This window comes from Platalea leucorodia (assembly GCF_965183815.1).
Source record: "Platalea leucorodia genome assembly, chromosome: Z".
Lineage (NCBI taxonomy): Eukaryota > Metazoa > Chordata > Aves > Pelecaniformes > Threskiornithidae > Platalea > Platalea leucorodia.
In genome coordinates, this window is record NC_138858.1 from 44,678,243 (window position 1) to 44,695,971 (window position 17,729).

At 41.7% G+C, this 17,729-nt stretch overlaps 1 protein-coding gene across 1 annotated transcript; it reads left to right on the forward strand.

Moving 5' to 3' along the window:
* The first annotated feature begins 170 nt into the window (after positions 1–170).
* Positions 171–5,038, forward strand: RMI1 (RecQ mediated genome instability 1). The gene is made up of 2 exons (XM_082335915.1): positions 171–256; positions 2,305–5,038. Exon 2 carries the CDS (start codon positions 2,333–2,335, stop codon positions 4,214–4,216), a length of 1,884 nt encoding a protein of 627 aa, XP_082192041.1. The 5' UTR covers positions 171–256; positions 2,305–2,332; the 3' UTR covers positions 4,217–5,038.
* The last annotated feature ends 12,691 nt before the right edge of the window (positions 5,039–17,729 follow it).

Here is a 17,729-nt window from a genome sequence, read left to right on the forward strand (position 1 = left end):
GGAGAGCAGGAGCGACCTCGATCGTGGGAAGAGAAAATGGCGTCTGCGAAAACCCCGCCTTGTGCTCGCCGCCCGGCGCCGGGGAGGCGGGGCTCTCGCGATGCCTAAAAGCGCGCGCGACGCGCGCCTCCTATTGGCTGCTGGGGCGCGCGGGGTTTTTGGGGGGCTGCGCGAGGAGAGCGGCCGCGCCCTCCCCCCCGCCAAGCCCCGGCGGTGGGAGCCGGGGCCGCCCCGCCGGCACCGCCTGCTCGCCCCGGTAAGTGCGGGTGGGGCGGGGCGGGGGCAAGGGGCTCGGCCTCTCCGGGGCGCTGCGGGGTGCGACCCCCAGCCCGCCTCCGCTCACCTCCCCTCAGCGCCCGTCAGGGCCCCGGCCTTGGTTAAGTAGCGGCACGGTGTCTTCTGAGCCGTGTAGCTTTGGGGAGAACTTGGCAGGGTGGTCTTTCTTCGCTGCAAGTTATAGTGGCAAAAAACCCCAAACCTGGTGTTTTTTAACTATTCTTACAGTAATTTTTGTTTTCTCTGTAGGGGAGCTGAGCTCCTTGGTCATCCTCTCGACGGGGTTAAACATGATCCAGACACAGTTAGGCAGCCTAATATGTCTTCAATATATGTATCAGTGATCCAGATGCAGGAGATGAATGCACCGTTAGCAAGTTTGCTGATGGTACCAAACTGGGAGGTGCTGTTGGCTCTCTTGAGGGACCAGAGGCCTTGCAGAGGGATCTAGACAGATTGGAGCATCAGGCAGTGATGAATGGGATGAAATTTAACAGGTACAAATGCCAGATTCTGCACCTGGGACAGAGTAACACTGGGCCCAAGTATAAGTTGGGAGAGGAGTGGCTGGAGAGCAGCCCTGCAGAAAGGGACCTGGGGGTGCTGGTTGACAGCAGGCTGAATATGAGCCAGCAGCGTGCCCTGGCAGCCATGAGGGCAAACCTCATCCTGGGGTGCATCAAACCCGGCATAACCAGCTGGTCAAAAGAGGTGGTTATCCCTCTGTATTTAGCCTTGGTGTGGCCTCACCTTGAATACTGTGTGCAGTTCTGGGCCCCACAATTTAAGAAGGATGTGAAGGTCCTTGAATGCGTCCAGAGGAGGGCAACAAAGCTGGTGGAAGGGCTGGAAGGCATGTCCTGTGAGGAGTGGCTGAGGGCTCTGGGTTTGTCTAGTTTGGAGAGACGGAGGCTGAGGGGTGACCTCATTGCTCTCCAGAGCTTCCTGAGGAGGGGAAGTGGAGAGGGAGGTGCTGATCTCTTCTCCCTGGGATCCAGTGATAGGACACATGGGACAGGTTCAGAGCTGCACCAGGGGAGGTTTAGACTGGGCATTAGGAAGCATTTCTTTACTGAGAGGGTGGTGAAACACTGGAACAGGCTTCCTAGAGAGGTGGTCAATGCCCCGTGCCTGCCAGTGCCTTAAAAAGAGGCATTTGGACAAAGCCCTTTATAACACGCCTTAACTTTTGGTCAGCCCTGAAGCAGTAAGGCAGTTGGACTAGATGATCATTGTAGGTTTCTTCCAATATCCTATCCTATCCTGTCCTATCCTATTTTATATGTGCATAGCTACTTCCTAAACTAACAAGAAGCTAGAGCTTATTAGCCACGGCTATTCCTGAGATGATGACTGCCAAGACTTGGTGCTATTGCAGCCAAACCCTGGGCTGGGTCTTTAGATAACAATGATGTTTCAAGCTAGCTTTCTGTTATTGGGTACAAAACTTTCATCCAGTTACAGTGTAAAAGTCACCCCTGTGATACAAGTGCTGACAGATCCCAGCTTGCTTCTATCATACATGGGGTCTCTTACTTCAACAGTGCTGATGAAATGGGCGAATAACTTCTCAGGTCAATTTCTAAAGTAAACTGGTTGTTAAGAGCAGCACCCACAGAAAGAAAACAAAAAAAAATAGAGGACATATATATAACAATCTACTTCTGGTTTCATCCATTCACTTTCCGTCCATAATAAAAGGATTTCAGTTGTATGTTTCTGATTAAATCAACAGAAAAGAAGTCACCAAGTAGGGTTGCTTGCAGAATTCTCCATACTTTCCTGATACTCCATGATGAGTAGACTGCATATACTTTTTATGCTGATTGAAACTTTAAATATTGGAAATGCATGTTTATTTTTAGTATCCGTAGAAGGGTTTTTAATTTAAATTGCCTCTATGTTGTCACACTTAGAATAGCAGAACTTTGAATTGAGAGCAAATTTCTATATCATACGAGCGAGAGATTTGTCATAACTTTAGCTGTTGTCAGAAGAGTAAATATGTCTTTTTGGGCTTTGTTCTAGGGAATTCACTCTCTTAACTTAAAAGAAAATGTCTACATCTAATGTTGCAGCAAGAGTGGAAACTTGGCTGTCATCTACATGGCATGTTAAAGTTCCCTTGACATGGCTGGAAGCATGTATTAGTTGGATCCAGGAAGAAAATAGTGGTAGTAATTTAAGTCAAGCTCAAATTAACAGGCAGGTGTTTGAGCAATGGCTTCTTACCGATCTAAGAGATTTGGAATATCCTATTTTGCCTGACTGCATCTTAGATGCTCCCAAAGGAGAGTTGTCAGGCTTCTACTCCATACAGATTGATTCACTGGTTGATGTTAGCCAGCCAGCATATTCCCAGTTGCAGAACCTGAGAGGGAAAAATACTGTAAATGAAGAAGTAACAGCCAGTACTCAGGCATTCCAGAAGCCATGGGAAGCAAAGCCTACTCGAATGCTGATGTTGCAACTAACTGATGGGATACATCAAATTCAGGGCATGGAGTATCACCCAGTGCCTGTCCTCCACAGTAATCTTCCTCCTGGAACAAAAATCACTGTACAGGGTAATATTGCATATCGTCTTGGAGTCCTTCTGCTTAAACCGGAAAATGTGAAACTGTTGGGGGGTGAAGTGGATGCTCTTCTGGAGGAGTACTCTCAGGAAAGAGTCCTTGCTAGATTAATTGGAGAGACTGAAAACCCTAACTCTGCTGGACAAGCTCATCACAACCAAATTGTTTCAAGGCCTGTGGATGAATTAGAACAAACTCTAGGCCCGTCAGATGAAGAGCTTTTAGCCAGTCTTGATGAAAACAATGAATTTACTTTAAACAATGAAACAGCTTTAGAAAGCGGATACTACAGTAGAAGCAACAATTTTAGTACAGCCTCAGGTTCACTGACTGCACACAATGGAAATGTTTTGCTACAGGAATCTGGAAGTCCTTTGCCTCATTCAGATGGACAAGTTTCACCTCCCATAGAACATGCCGATGGCTTTTTAAATGACTTTCCTTTAGAAGATGACTTTCTTTTGGAAGAAGAGATGCAAAGAGAGCTGGAAGAAGTGCCGCCAGTGGTCACAAACAGAAACGTAGGTTTAATTACTGAGACACTTCCACGTACATCTAGAAGTTCCTGCAATTCATCTTTAAATAGCACTTGTGAAAAAGATGATGTGAATAAAAGAGAGAAGCCTGTAGAAGCTACCAGCAAGCAACAGAATTTTGGAAGAGCAGTATTTGATGGAGATGGAAATAATATGAGTAGCTTTTCACAGCACAAAAGCGTACATCAGACCTACAGTTCTGCAGATTTTTCTTTGGAAAATCCTCCTGGAGACAGGCAGAATGGTACAGACCTAGATGAGAGCAGATGTAAATCCCAGCACAATTCTGACAGCAGGCTGTTACATGATGATCCTGTATTTTTCTCAAAAACGGATCCAGAAGCAGATCAGCAGAAGAATGATTCGCAGACCTTTCCTTGCAGAGCAGTAGAGACACATTTAGATTTAGATTCTCCACCTTTCACATACATTTCCCTTCTCCTTGCAAAAAAACCAGAAACTGTTACAATTCTGAAAGTTAAGTGTTTTCTTGTTACTCTCACTGGAAACCTCACAAGCAGCAATGGATCCTGGGGTATAAAGGCAAAAATTTCTGATGGTTCAGCTTATCTTGAAGTAGATTTTGCTGATGATATTCTAACAAGTTTGATTGGCTTTTCAGTGCCTGAAATGAATAGGCTGAAAAAGGATCCAGCTTTACATCTGCAGCTTAAGGATGGTTTAGAGAAATGTCAAAAGCAACTGATAGATCTCTGTTGTTTGATGACTATAGAGTTTAACCCACTTCAGTCTAAAGCCACTGTATTAACTCTCCAGGATGCTGATGGAAGGCATCTAGAACAACTGAAGAAACGTTTGAATAAATAATGTGTGCAAACTTGCAGACTGTATATTAGGAAACATTTGAGTCAGATTTCCCCTGAAGGACTGTTGAAAGTTAAATTTTAAAGTTAAGTGGTATGTCTTTTCTCTTATCAGGAAAAATAATGGAAAAGTGAGAGGAGGAGATGACTTGCTGGAGCAAAACTTAACAGTTTGTTTTTTATCGTGATAGTATTAAAATAAGCTTTCAAACATTTCTGTCTTGATTTAAAATACTCACGTATCATTTTCATTCTGCAAAATCCTCCGTGTTCTTGACTGGTGACCTGGGGAAGCAGAATTTGTCAGGAAATAGATAACAATGAACAAACGGTCTTGTAGTTACACTTTTCCAAAGATGATTACTTACCTGATTTTTAAAAGGTAGCTATAGGAGACTATCAGTCTTGGAGGAAAGCAGTTGAGTAAATTTAAACACAGAATTATTGTTTAAATGCAGTCAGTTCTGACTATGCCAGCCTGAAAACTCGAATACATATTCAGTGTGCAAGAACCTGAAGTATAGAGAAATGAAAGATTTTCTTCTAAATGTTCAGGTGAGGGGGGAGAACCCCCAACTGTATACATAAATGAGATAAAAAGCTGTATATTTTAAAAAATCAAACAAAAAAAAAAGTCAAATATTTTAAAATCTTTTATTAACAGGAATGATTATAACATATGGGGAATCTGGTTTTTGGCTTGTTAATGTTAATTATTGCTAATAGTTTTGAACCCACAGGCAACCTTCTTCATTAACTCATGATTACCTGTCTAACCTTTTCACAGCATAGTCAAATACTTGTGCTACAAAGCAGTTGTATATGTATATTTAATGTTGGTCTTAATTTTGATTGATTTTTTTTTAAATTTCTGCTTTAGAATGTATGACAATAAATATATTAAAGTTCCAATTTAAACTTTGGTGGAAGCTGTTTAGTCAATTTGAAAGAAAAATATACACCTTGTTGAGCATATAGAGTATCAGAAATAGTTTGATTAGGTTTTTCATTCTTCCTTTTCCTTCTTCCCATCCTTTTCCCTTCTCTCGTTTTGTGTTTCTTTGAAATTAGAATTACAATTCTGCCAAGGATAGAGGACCAACGACAGAAGTATGCACTTGGTAGTGTTTGCAAAGAGTGTAAAAACAATGTAAAAAACCTGAGCAAACCATAACGCTGTGAGTCATCTTTGGGTTTATTTTCTGAGGCTGTTGGGAATTGTGCGTCATTTAGAACTGTAACAGCTAAAGCTTTTGCCTGTGTGGAGCCTATATTGCTGGATCTTTTGTTACAGTGTCAGAAAAAATTGCTTGTTAGTACAAAACTGACCAAGCTTCATCTCATGTAATCCCTGTAAAGGGTAATACAGCTGACTGTAAACCTTTAGTGCAGTTTTATGGAAACATTTCTTTTATGAGTTACGGAAACTTCCTTTGAAGTTTTGGCCTTACCATATAGAAGGATAGGAGTCCTTAAAGTTCAAGCTAAATGAATAATCCACAGACTTTATTCTGCTTGTGCAAAGCAAGAGGAATGTCATTCGAAGCGTGGAATCAAGTTAAGTGTTGTCTTTGTTTCAGCTGGTGAAGTCACACCTGCCCTTCTTTTTCTGTGTTTGTGTTAAGGTTTAGTCATCTCTACTATAAAGTTCATGGGGCTTCCGTCCCCCCGCCCCCGCCTTAAGGGCACTGTTGTTTGTCTAACTTTTCCTTTTCCCCCTCCCCCGCGTTGTCCTTGTCTTCATTTTCAGGATGTTCTTCCTGGAAGGCTGCTGCTGTGCCTGTTCTCCAGTGCAAGGAAGAAGGCAAATCTCAGTACTGCTAGCTGTTTAGAGCTTGACTGCTCTGTAGATCTTTCAGTGCAATTAATTTTCTGGCATATAATGATTCCAGATCTGTGTTTAAGCTTTCAGAATTAATGAAAAGTGTTGCATAGTTTTTCAGAGAAGAAAAGGAATGAAATAAAGTGATTTTGAGAGAGCATGCTTAGTTAAGAGCAGCATGTCAAACAGAGAATGGCGTATGTGGCTGTGTGTACCCGTCATCGGTTCATGCCTTATCCACTTTATTGGCTCTCAGAACCAACTTCTCTATTGTTAGTCTTAACACTTTTGTGCAATAAATGTAAAATTGGTAGCCAGGAGAGGGATTTTTCAATTGGACTGTCAGTATCTTTTTTTCAGAGCCTTTTCTTCCTCTGTGTGGATGTATTGCATGTGTATTTTGCCTCAGTGTGCCAAGCAGCGGTGCATGTCGCAGCCCTTCAGGTAATCAGAGTTCTTACAGGCTGAATTCAGAGAACAGGCTGCAAGCGCAGCTGACGGTGGTAGTGATTTGGAGCAGAGGTATGGCCGCACTCCTGCTGGGGAGTGCAACAGAATTCCTGTACAAGCTGCTGAAGGCAATTGTCATGGCAGCTGCTCTCACGAGTTTCACGTAGCCTTCATGTCCTCTCTTCTCCGTGCTGTTTTATTACAAGCTCACTTTTTCTTGCTAACATTCTTTCAGCTGCTAAGTAGACTTCTGCACCTGCAATGTATGACTGTGCAGTTTCAGAAGCTGTATTCTTAGGAATGTTTTCATATTAATGGGAAAAATAAACTGCATTTTTTCATTGCTGATCACAATGGAAACTTCCAACTAGTTCAGTTTTAAAGTACGACACCTACAATGTTCTTACACGATAACTTGGATGTTGTTATGTTAATGATGAAAGTTTGCTCTTCCTGCCTTTCTTTTCTTACAGTTATTAAAGAAAATGAAAACAATAAATTGACTATGGTGGTGCCAGATACCTGCATCAGAATATCTCATCTAAAAGCTCTGTCACTAAGGCAAGGTAGTAGAAAAAAGAAAGTTCTCAGAAACTTTGCTGCGCCCTACTTCCTTTAAAGCTATTCACTCTGAAACTGTAGAACAAGGCAGTGGCTGGACTGAAGAATGTGGCACATTTCCAAATAAACTAGGCTGGCAAGAACAGCTTGAGGACTAGCCTAGTCCTATTGGGTACTCGTTTCACCACAACGATGCATGTCATTATAACCCAGCAACTTCCTTCTTGTTGAATGAAGGTAGTGTCCTAAGGAAGCAACAGTTAGTTGAGTTATGTCATTTTAAGCTATCAGTTAGGAACGTTAAAGGATTTCTGAAAGGGTGTGCTGTACTGCTCCAGTACTGTGACTTCACACTAAAAGAATTATGTATTTCAGGTCATATCAGAAAGAGAGATTTTCACACTAGCTGAGTACGGAACATGGTTATATAGAACAGTAAGTATAACATTTCGTTCTAAATATAAAGCCCTATTTCTTAATGTCTTGCTATTATAATGTCAAGCATTTCTGTTTAGAATAAAAAGGTAATAACTTTAAGCTTTTTATTATAGTGAGGGAAGAGTGATTTATAGCACACTACCTCCGAGTTATCTGGCGGCAAGCAAACTTAAATGTATTTACCTGCGAGGAAAGGGCAAAGAGGACTTTAAGATGTAAATAGTACCTCTTATTTCAGGTCCAGTTCTCTGCATTATGGTCCTAGAAGGAACAGAGTGCCAACAGTAATGACAGCAAATGAGAGTTTAAGGGCAGCCTGACACTGCAACCCTTCTTAATTCAACAGAAGAGGCAGAAGTTTCCTACAAATCAGCTTCTCATCTAAATGTATGTGTAGCATACTTTTGTATCAGTGTGTCACTTTTTAATCTTATTTTCCTTAAGAATTTCTTTCCCTGTTTACACTGGGTTTTCTAACAGGGCAAAATTGCAGTGTGTTGCTGTCAGAATTTGTCCTGCTTCTGATTCTTGGCTTTCTCTTAAGCCTGAACAAACCCCATTCTCTCATCCTCTCTGGGGAGTGGCATGTGCTGCAGCTCCCTGACCACCTTGGCAGCCGTCTGCTGGTCACCGGCCTCACTATGTCAGTGTCTTTCTTGTGCTAGGGAACTCTAAAGAGGACACAGTACTCCACATGCAGTCTCACAAGTGCTGAAAGCAGAAGGCAGCTTCCTTTCTTGGCCCTGCTTGCTGCTCTGACAGAGCCTGGTATGTGGCTGGTTGTCACCACTGCAAGGTCACACTGCTGACTTACCTTCAGCCTGTCCAGCAGGGCGCACAGGTCTTACTCTGTAAAACTTTCTAACTAGTTGACCCCCAAGCCGTACTGTTGCATGGGGTTATTTCTGCTAAGACAAAGGACTTCGCATTTGCTTTTGTTGAACTTAAGGAGGTTTCTATCAGTCCGTGTGTCCAGCCTGTACGGTACTGGTTCTCTAACACTGACTGCTTTCTTTCCTATTCTTCCCCGTGCCCCTCTCTGCCATGTCTGGTAGCTTATCCCCCACTTGCCCAGTATCTATGCAGTCAGAAACCTCTTCCTAGAGGGAACAGGGTTGGGCAGACATGACTTGCCATTGATAGACCCATGCTGGCTGTTCTCAATAACCATCTCCTTCATGTGCCTAGGTATGGATTCAGGGAGGATCTGCTCTAACCTCTGGGACTGAGGTCAGGCTGCCCCGTGGGTAGTTCCCCGGATGTTCCTTCCTGAAGACGGGTGTGACACTTGCCTTTTTCCAGTCATCAGGAACCTCCTGATTGCCATGACCTTTGCAATATCATGGAGAGTGGCCTTGTGGTGACATGAGCCATGCCCTCAGCAGCACCCTGTCTGGTCTAATGGAGACTTGTATGTGTCTGCAAGGTGAAGTACTCTGTTTTCACCAGGAGGTGTGGGTACATATGACCTTAGTAAGAAAGACACTCAGACTCTGTCAAGTACCATTTAAAATACTAGTTATTAGAGCTAACACTTTTGGATAAAGGCAAGTCCATGCAGGTGGCATAATCTCCGGTACCAAGTGGGAGCTGCCCGCCAGCTCCTCTGGCACCATGCGCATCCTGAGTTTGTCTTGCAGCCAAGGGCTTTGTGCGGCCTGAGGCAGCCTGAAGGCCACGCCGCGCCGCGCCTGCTCAGGGTAACCACCATGTGGGTCACTGACCCCTTGATGTGTAATGGTCTTCTGGTCAGGATTGCTGCAGTCCCTGTCCCGTCCCCTGATGTGGGTTGTGTTACCTTCCTGCAGACCCTGTTAGTAGGCTTGGGGAAATGGGAGGCCAGAAAGCAGACCTTAAGCAGTCAAAACCAAGGTTACAAAAAGCATTGAGTCTTTCCCTTGTCTTTTGTCAGTAGGTCCCCTCTCTCACTGAACAGTGAGCCCTGTTTTCCTCAGTATTCCTTCAGCTCCTGACGCACTTACCGAAGCCCTATTTGTTGCCCTTCTCAGCCCTGTGTGCTTGTCCTGTGTCTCTATATTCTTCCTGAAATTCCCTCTGTGTACTTCCTTTTCCACATCTCAGCTCAGTCAGGGGTTGCCTGCCCATCTGTGCTGGCGTCCTGCCACACCAGCTTGGTTTTCTGCACTGCCCAGTGTTTGTGTGCTTCAAAGAGGTTATCCTGAAAAGCAACGCACTGCCCTGGACCTTTCTGCCTACCTGAGCAGTCTCCCGTTGGATCCCAGGAGATCCCTAAATAAGCTGCAGTCTGATCTCCTGAAGCTCAGAGATGTGTTCTTTAACTTGCTTGCTTCTCTGAGCATTTAAAACAACACAATGTCAAGATCACTGCAGCTAGCAGTGCCATCAACATTTCCATCTTTAGGTCTTTCTTGTTTACGAGTGGCAGGTCCCGCAGACCTTTTCCTGTCATCCACTCACGGGTCACCTGCTTCTTTTGGTATTTGTACTGCCTGTGTAAGCTGTAAGTTTTTTAGGAGAAGGGCTGTGTCATAAGTTTCATATTGTAAAACAAGTCACAGTTAATGCTGGCTTTAAAATGGTTTAATACCTTTTACTATTTTGGCAGTGTGGATGGTGGAAGAACATGACTTGTTTGACTAGACAATACTACTTAAAAAGCAACGGCAAGATACAGGCTATTGTTTTGTAGCAGATAAATACAAAAAAAATCTTATTTTTACATGGTTTTCAAGAACAAAACTGTCATTGATTTCAACAAAGTTCCATTAATATGAAAAAGGGCAAAATGCAGGCTTCCCAAATACCATCTGTGTCAGTAATACAGCCTGGTAATACAGCACAAACCAGAGAGAGAAACTGAGTTGGATGAACTGAGACAGACATTCATTGAAGGACTTAACAGGTAGAGGCCTTTCAGGACAAGGGTATTTCCCCGTTTCTTGAGGGAGCTCTCACAAGGTCATTGCAGCAAAGAAAAATACATTTGCCTCATTTCTGTGGCTACTCAAAGAGCAGTAGGAATTTCAATCCAACTGGCTGAAAGCATCTAATTTTCAGCTCTGTTAAGCACCTTATCTGTAGGTGGAGGCGGGAGCTGGGAGACATTCAGTACTTAATGCTTCTTACTAGCTAAATGAGCATTTCCCTGCCCGGAGATTTAGCCTTTTTAGAAGCACTTAACTCCTTGCAGAGACTGCACACACAGCCTATGCCGGTAACTTGGCACGGTGATGTGTTAAGCAACTTCTTTGTGTTTGTATCCTCGGTAGTTTTGAATTTTGTCCTTGGATGAGAACAACCTTTGCTGTAGGGAAAATAAAAAGCAGATTATTATTTCTGCATAAAGGGTCACAGGCTTTCTTTAATAATGTTGGTAATTACGGGACAAGTATGAGGCAATGATAGCATTAACTGCAGCAGGTGCTGATCTGATCTCACTTTTAAAGTACTGGCAGAATCACAACCTTCACAAAGCATTCTTTTGGATTAAAAAAAAATCTTAAATGCTAAGGTGAAAATATGCATATGTTCAAAGAATCTGTGATGGAAAAGGGTGTGACTTACTTACAATAATTAAGAGGAAATGTTTTATTCCACTAACAGCATTTATGAAATAAATGTAATCACAAGCTAAATACTCACAACTGACTTTTCTGCATTTAGGACAATTTCTTTTAATATTTACGATTACAATACAATCATCATTTAACAGATATGTACTATATATAAAATATGGGCAAGCATTATTGCTATTAAACCGCAAATCTGTCATTGATTGTAAAGAAAAACAGACTTAGCCCCAGCGCTGCTGGCTACCAAAGCTAGGTAATTTACCCCCTGGTACCTGCTATTAGTGTAATTGCCCTCATACAGTTTCTCCAAACTAGAAAATGCCATTAAATAGAAAGTGTAAATAAGAATCTACTTGTAATTTAAAACATTCAAATAATCATTCAATAGATACATTTTTGTGAAAACACATGTGTATTGCCTGGAAATTTTTACTTACAGGTCGGTTACTTGAATGCAAATATTCATGAAAAATACCCTTGAGCTCCCAAGACTGTGCTGCCAAGCATATGTGCAGCATGGGCTTACATAAAATAAATGTCATACCACTTGAAAATATATGTTAAGGTATGCAAGAACACTGAAATAAGCTTTACTTTTTGTTTCACAAGTGGTCAGATACAAAGCTGACAGGCGTCAGCTGTTGAATACTATAATGTGATCACATTTGATAGTGCAAGCAAAGCCAAAACAGGAGAAACGCAGACGTGTTATCTATAGGGTCTGTTGCTATTCATGAAAGGACATGAGGTTGATGCTACATGATGTTTTTAATAACTATATTAGCTTTTATTTATGACCTTATTTTCTAATACTAGTGTTGTAGAACATAGGTTATAATATTTTTTAATGTAAAATAAGAGAGAACGGTGTGAAATAATCCTCCATCTCCAGTAAAATACTCTATCTACTGTCTCTAGTATTGGTGATGGTAGATGACTAATCATGAGACAAAAAAAAAAAAAAAAAGTCTGTTTTTCTTTTGTCAGGTAATACCAGTTAGGTGACTATTCTTTTCCCAATTGCATTTAAAACTCCTGATTCAGTGATCATTCTTCCATTTCTGCTATTCGAAAAATAGAACTGGGAATTAGTTTGATCTAATGATATCTTCATAGCGGCCTTTATAATAACCAGTAAATTAGTCCTTGGGTACATGTGCAAAAATTAAAAACTGAAATAATTGTGAATACTCACAGCTAAATATTATTTATCCATATTCAGGTAGAGTTAATCAGTCTGCATAAACAGAAGCAAATGTACAAAATGCAACATGGCTATGTATTTATCCATTTTTAATATTTTTCTAATAGTAATTCATTCTTGTGACACAGAATGAGATATGCTCAACAGTATACTATATATTGATGGAGCTCTTACAAAACCACTGTCTTGTAGATAGGAAATATTACAGCCTCTGTTGCAGCTTCTTTGTAGAGGGAAACTTTCTTTAAAGAAGTTTTTTTTCAGCTGCATATATATGAAAATGTGTGATAAAAAAAAATAATGTTTTGATAATCTTAACAAACTGATTTAAATGTGCAGTTCAACTTTATTTATGAAGACCCATTATTTTGTGAAATGAACAGTTTTGAATCTAAAAATCCAATATTACGTCTTCAGTGTAATGTACCACTTCAGATCTTCCTGAGAAATACATTCAGTTTGTTCATATTATATGATGCGAAGGATTTAAAAGTTTAAGAAAGATGTTCTATGATGGAAGTAAGAAAACCGTATTTGTACCATGAGGGAGGCATGTCTGCTGGAGGGTAGGAAGGCCCTACAGAGGGACCTGGACAGGCTGGATCATTGGGCCAGGGCCAACTGCATGAGGTTCAACAAGGCTCAGTGCCGGGTCCTGCACCTGGGTCACAACAACCCCATGCAACGCTACAGGCTGGGGGAGGAGTGGCTGGAGAGCTGCCTGGCGGAAAAGGACCTGGGGGTGTTGGTCGACAGCCGCCTGAACATGAGCCAGCAGTGTGCTCAGGGGGCCAAGAGGGCCAGTAACATCCTGGCCTGTATCAGGAATAGTGTGGCCAGCAGGACCAGGGAGGTGATCGTGCCCCTGTACTCGGCACTGGTGAGGCCGCACCTCGAGTCCTGTGTTCAGTTTTGGGCCCCTCACTACAAGAAGGACAACGAGGTACTGGAGCGTGTCCAGAGAAGTGCAACGAAGCTGGTGAAGGGTCTGGAGCACAAGTCTTATGAGGAGCGGCTGATGGAGCTGGGGTTGTTTAGTCTGGAGAAGAGGAAGGTGAGGGGAGACCTTATTGCTCTCTACAACTACCTGAAAGGAGGTTGTAGCGAGGTGGGGGTCGGTCTGTTCTCCCTTGTAACGAGTGACAGGACGAGAGGAAACGGCCTCAAGCTGCGCCAGGGGAGGTTTAGGTTCGATATTAGGAAAAACTTCTTCACCAAAAGGGTGGTCAGACACTGGAAGAGGCTGCCCAGGGAAGTGGTTGAGTCTCCATCCCTGGAGGTATTTAAAGAACGTATAGATGTGGTGCTCGAGGACATAGTATAGATGGACTTGGCAGTGTTAGGTTAATGGTTGGACTCGATGACCTTAAGGGTCTTTTCCAACCTTGACGATTCTATGATTCTATGTTCTAATATTTTGTCAGCTAAGATTTTTTGTTGGTGTGATATTGGGACATTGTGTGTCTGCATTTCTGACTTCATTTGGGAGTGTAAGAGATGGTTAGAGGAGGAGAATTTGTTAGTGGAAAAGGAAGGGGTGGCTGATGAGAAAGTCAGGTATCTTAAAAGAAGAGTATTTTAGCAAGGTGGTGTTTTACTTAAGTAGAGAAAAAAACCAAAAGATTAAATAAAACAACATTAAAAAAACAAGCATAATTTGCTGGTTTTAATTTAATTTGGTTTCTGTGGAAAAATATATTTAAGCTAAAGTTGCTGTTCTAGGCAAGGAAGCAATGTTCTTTACACATATGGAGTATTTGATGTTGTGCTAGTGAAGTGCACAGAGCAATCAGTAGCAAAATTTTTATTGGACCCTCTCATAGCAGAACTCATCTACAAGAAGTACTCCTTAATATTTCCCATAGTACGTACTTACAGACTTTGTGTGTCAAAACCTAAGGCTGCTGTCGGGTGTTTTTGACAATACTGTCTCATCCAGTATATCGTTGGAAACAAAAACCTGTATGTTTGTTTTATGGAAGAAGCGGGCAAGCCGTTCAGATGTCTGGGGTAACCTGATGCCTTTCGGGCACAGAAAGGGAATTTGTGTGGTTTTTATGGGGGACAGGCTCAGTGCAACTACATTACTTGCGATACAATTGACACAGACTGACAATCGTTGGACATTGTGTTATTGGTATAAAGATGCTTAAACTGGTATAATTGGTGCCAGTTTGCAGAAGCTGTGTAATAACCCCAGTTAATAAAATAGTGTCCTTATTGCACCTTAAGATTTAGGCGAAATTTGGGTGACTGAAAAAAATTAAGGACCTGATCATTTCATATGGTAGTTCTGCATTTGCTTTAGATATATATGAATCAGCTTGACCATTAAAAGAAGCTATTAGACCTTTCCTGACCCTCTTTCCATGCTTGCACACCATCTTCTTTGTGCTGGGTTAAAAACTATCAAAAACATCACCATAATGCTGCTGGGTTAAAAGTTCTCTTTAGTTGCTGGGTTGGATTTTAGCTTGAATCGGTTCCCTGAGGCACAAAGGAGGAAATGGTGTAGGGGTGGAAAGAAGCAGGGGGAGGGTCACGGAGAGCTGCATATGCTGGTTTAATGCGTGTGAAACCCCAGCCACAGCCGGAGTTCTGCTGATGGATAGCAACAGGCATCCTTTGGAACCAGCAGGAGGAAAATAGGGTGAAAATATAGGAAGAGGCCAAGTAAAGAACAGAAGGGAAGGAAGCTAAGAAGTTGAGCTCTGAATATCACAATGAGAAAAAGCTTACTGTATCCTCTGTTTCCTTCCATGAATCAAACAATGGCTTTGTTAGGAGCAGTAAAGAATAACAAACAAAGCAGGAGGGAAAAAAGGGAAATTCAAAGCTGTCCGGGATGTTGAAAAACAGTAAGCGATTGCAGAAAGCCCAATTCAACTGCAGGAGCTAAAATGAAAAACATAAATATTTATACTGATTAAAGATACCAGTGAAGATATGCAAAGTAATTGGAAGAAATTGCTTAATTTGAGGGCCTTTAGTATCTACACTGTGTTTCCTGTTGGAATTTTCCTAGTCAAAAAAGAAACGAAGGCACAGCGAATCAATATTTTCTCATAAGTATTCCATTGAACTTTAATTTCTTATGTCTGGGAGTGTTAAAATATAAACCGTACTTCTGTAAATGACTGCACAAATAATGTCTGCATAACAATAACGCCTTTACCTCTCTGAGAGGTAGTAACGTATTACCATATTCTTTAGACAGTCTTGAATGATGGTGGTAACTTCATTTTTCACAGCAGAATTTAGGAGGGTGTGCAATACAGGTGTTACTCAGGCAAAAGGAATTGTAGGTTTAGGGGTTTTTTTTCCCCCAAGAAAAAAAAAGTAGTGTGTCTCAGCTTATTTTGAACCCAATTCTGCCCCATCCTGTTGACTCACTGCGCTAAATTCAGCACAGTGAGTACAGGGCTAATTGCAGCAGTTTGCCCATCCCTCCGTTGGTTGGGAGCATAGCTTTCTTCCAGGTACCAATATCCCAGTTCCTGTAAGTTGCATAAGTAATGAACCAGCTGGTTCTATTTGGTTGGCTCCTTAAGTCGTTAGAAGACAGACAACCATGCTGAATTTTGTAGCATTATTTACAACTGTGGAGGATGGGGGAGGATGCTCAATGCTGAGTTTTCCCCTGACACTTTTTAAATGATGCATTTATCTGTTCTTTATTTCTCTAAGTATCTTCTCCAGCTGTGCAGTTATAATTCAGCACTATCATGTACTGTCACTTCTGCATTAGTAAATACCTAGGACCTGCTAAGTAATTATGAAATAACCTCATAATGAAATGCAGCAACGGGTTCTAATAAAATTTTAAAGTTGCTTAACAACTATTCTACTTTAAATGAGAATTTTCCACCCATGTGTCCTAACGAGTTCTCAGAATACATTACTAAAAATATATAAGTGATATGGTGAACACAAAATGTGATTTTCCACACCTCCAGTGTGTAGAAAACCATTTGTAAACATAATAAACTCACATACAAGAATTCAATTATTAACTTATGTTGGACTACTAGGGCAACTATGTGAAATTTTTAATAAATCTTTTTTCTATAAACAAAAATACAGGAAGCCTGTAAAGGCTGACAGCAACAACCCATATAGTTCAGTATTTTGTCCCTGAAAATATCTAGTACTGTGTGCTGAGGGTAGCGTGGCAAGCATATAGTGCTACCTCCCTGGTTCTTTCAGCAGTCTCAGGCTCATGGGCCCCCTCAGCCAGAGGCTGTACCTTTGCATTTAATAGTCCCTGGTGGAAATTAAAAAATGCAGTAATTGGACTACACCTACAGCAGAAGATTTGGTGAATATAAAATGTTGGCTAAAAATACGATTCTTGTATACCGTCTCTGATTCAGGACTGCAAAACTTATATTCAAAGAACAAATATTTTGTCAATATAAGGTGTATTCCTGGTTTGCTGGCATTGCTATTCCTTCCTGTTACAACACAAGCCTTATTCAGGATAATCTGTTTTAAAAAATCTGATATGCTTACAGTCGCTAATAGAAGTACAGTTAATGCTATAATCCCCATATCAGTAGTATTTCTTAAACCTTAAAAACAAGCCCCCAAAAAACGAACAACAACCAAAAACCTCCACACAAGTTAATATGTCTAAGCATGAAAACTAACTAATTTAAACCACTAACTGAACATCTATACGTAGCATTAGATTAACCATCATAATATGAACTAATAATTGTTTATTCTTAGCAATGCTACATGAGATGGTAGTCATAGTATTCTTTTGACAGGTCGTCTTGAGAACTGTTAACTTCAGTGAGGGTAGATTGAGCCATTCTAAGGAAAATCTTCATTAGATTGGAGAAATAAATACATAGAACTAGTTATATTGCTATTTTTTAAATTTTGTATTTATTAACTCAAGTGTCTAATATTGTTGGTCCTGCTTTCATTTGGACCTTCTAAGTATATCATAGTACAAAACATAAAATATTTTACTTAGAATCATAGAATTGTTTAGGTTGGAAAAGACCCTTAAGATCATCGAGTCCAACTGTTAACCTAGCACTGTCAAGACCACCACTAAACCATGTCCCTAAGCACCACAGCTACATGTCTTCTAAATACCTCCAGGGATGGGGGCTCAACCACTTCCCTGGGCAGCCTGTTCCAGTGCCTGACCACCCTTTCAGTGAAGAAATTTTTCCTAATATCCAATCTAAACCTCCCCTGGCGCAGCTTGAGGCCACTTCCTCTCGTCCTATTGCTTGTTACTAGGGAGAAGAGTCCGACCCCCACCTCGCTACAACCTCCTTTCAGGGAGTTGTAGAGAGCAAGAAGGTCTCCCCTCAGCCTCCTCTTCTCCAGGCTGAGCACCCCCAGCTCCCTCAGCCGCTCCTCATAAGACTTGTGCTCCAGACCCTTCACCAGCTTCGTTGCACTTCTCTGGACACGCTCCAGCACCTCGATGTCCTTCTTGTAGTGAGGGGCCCAAAACTGAACACAG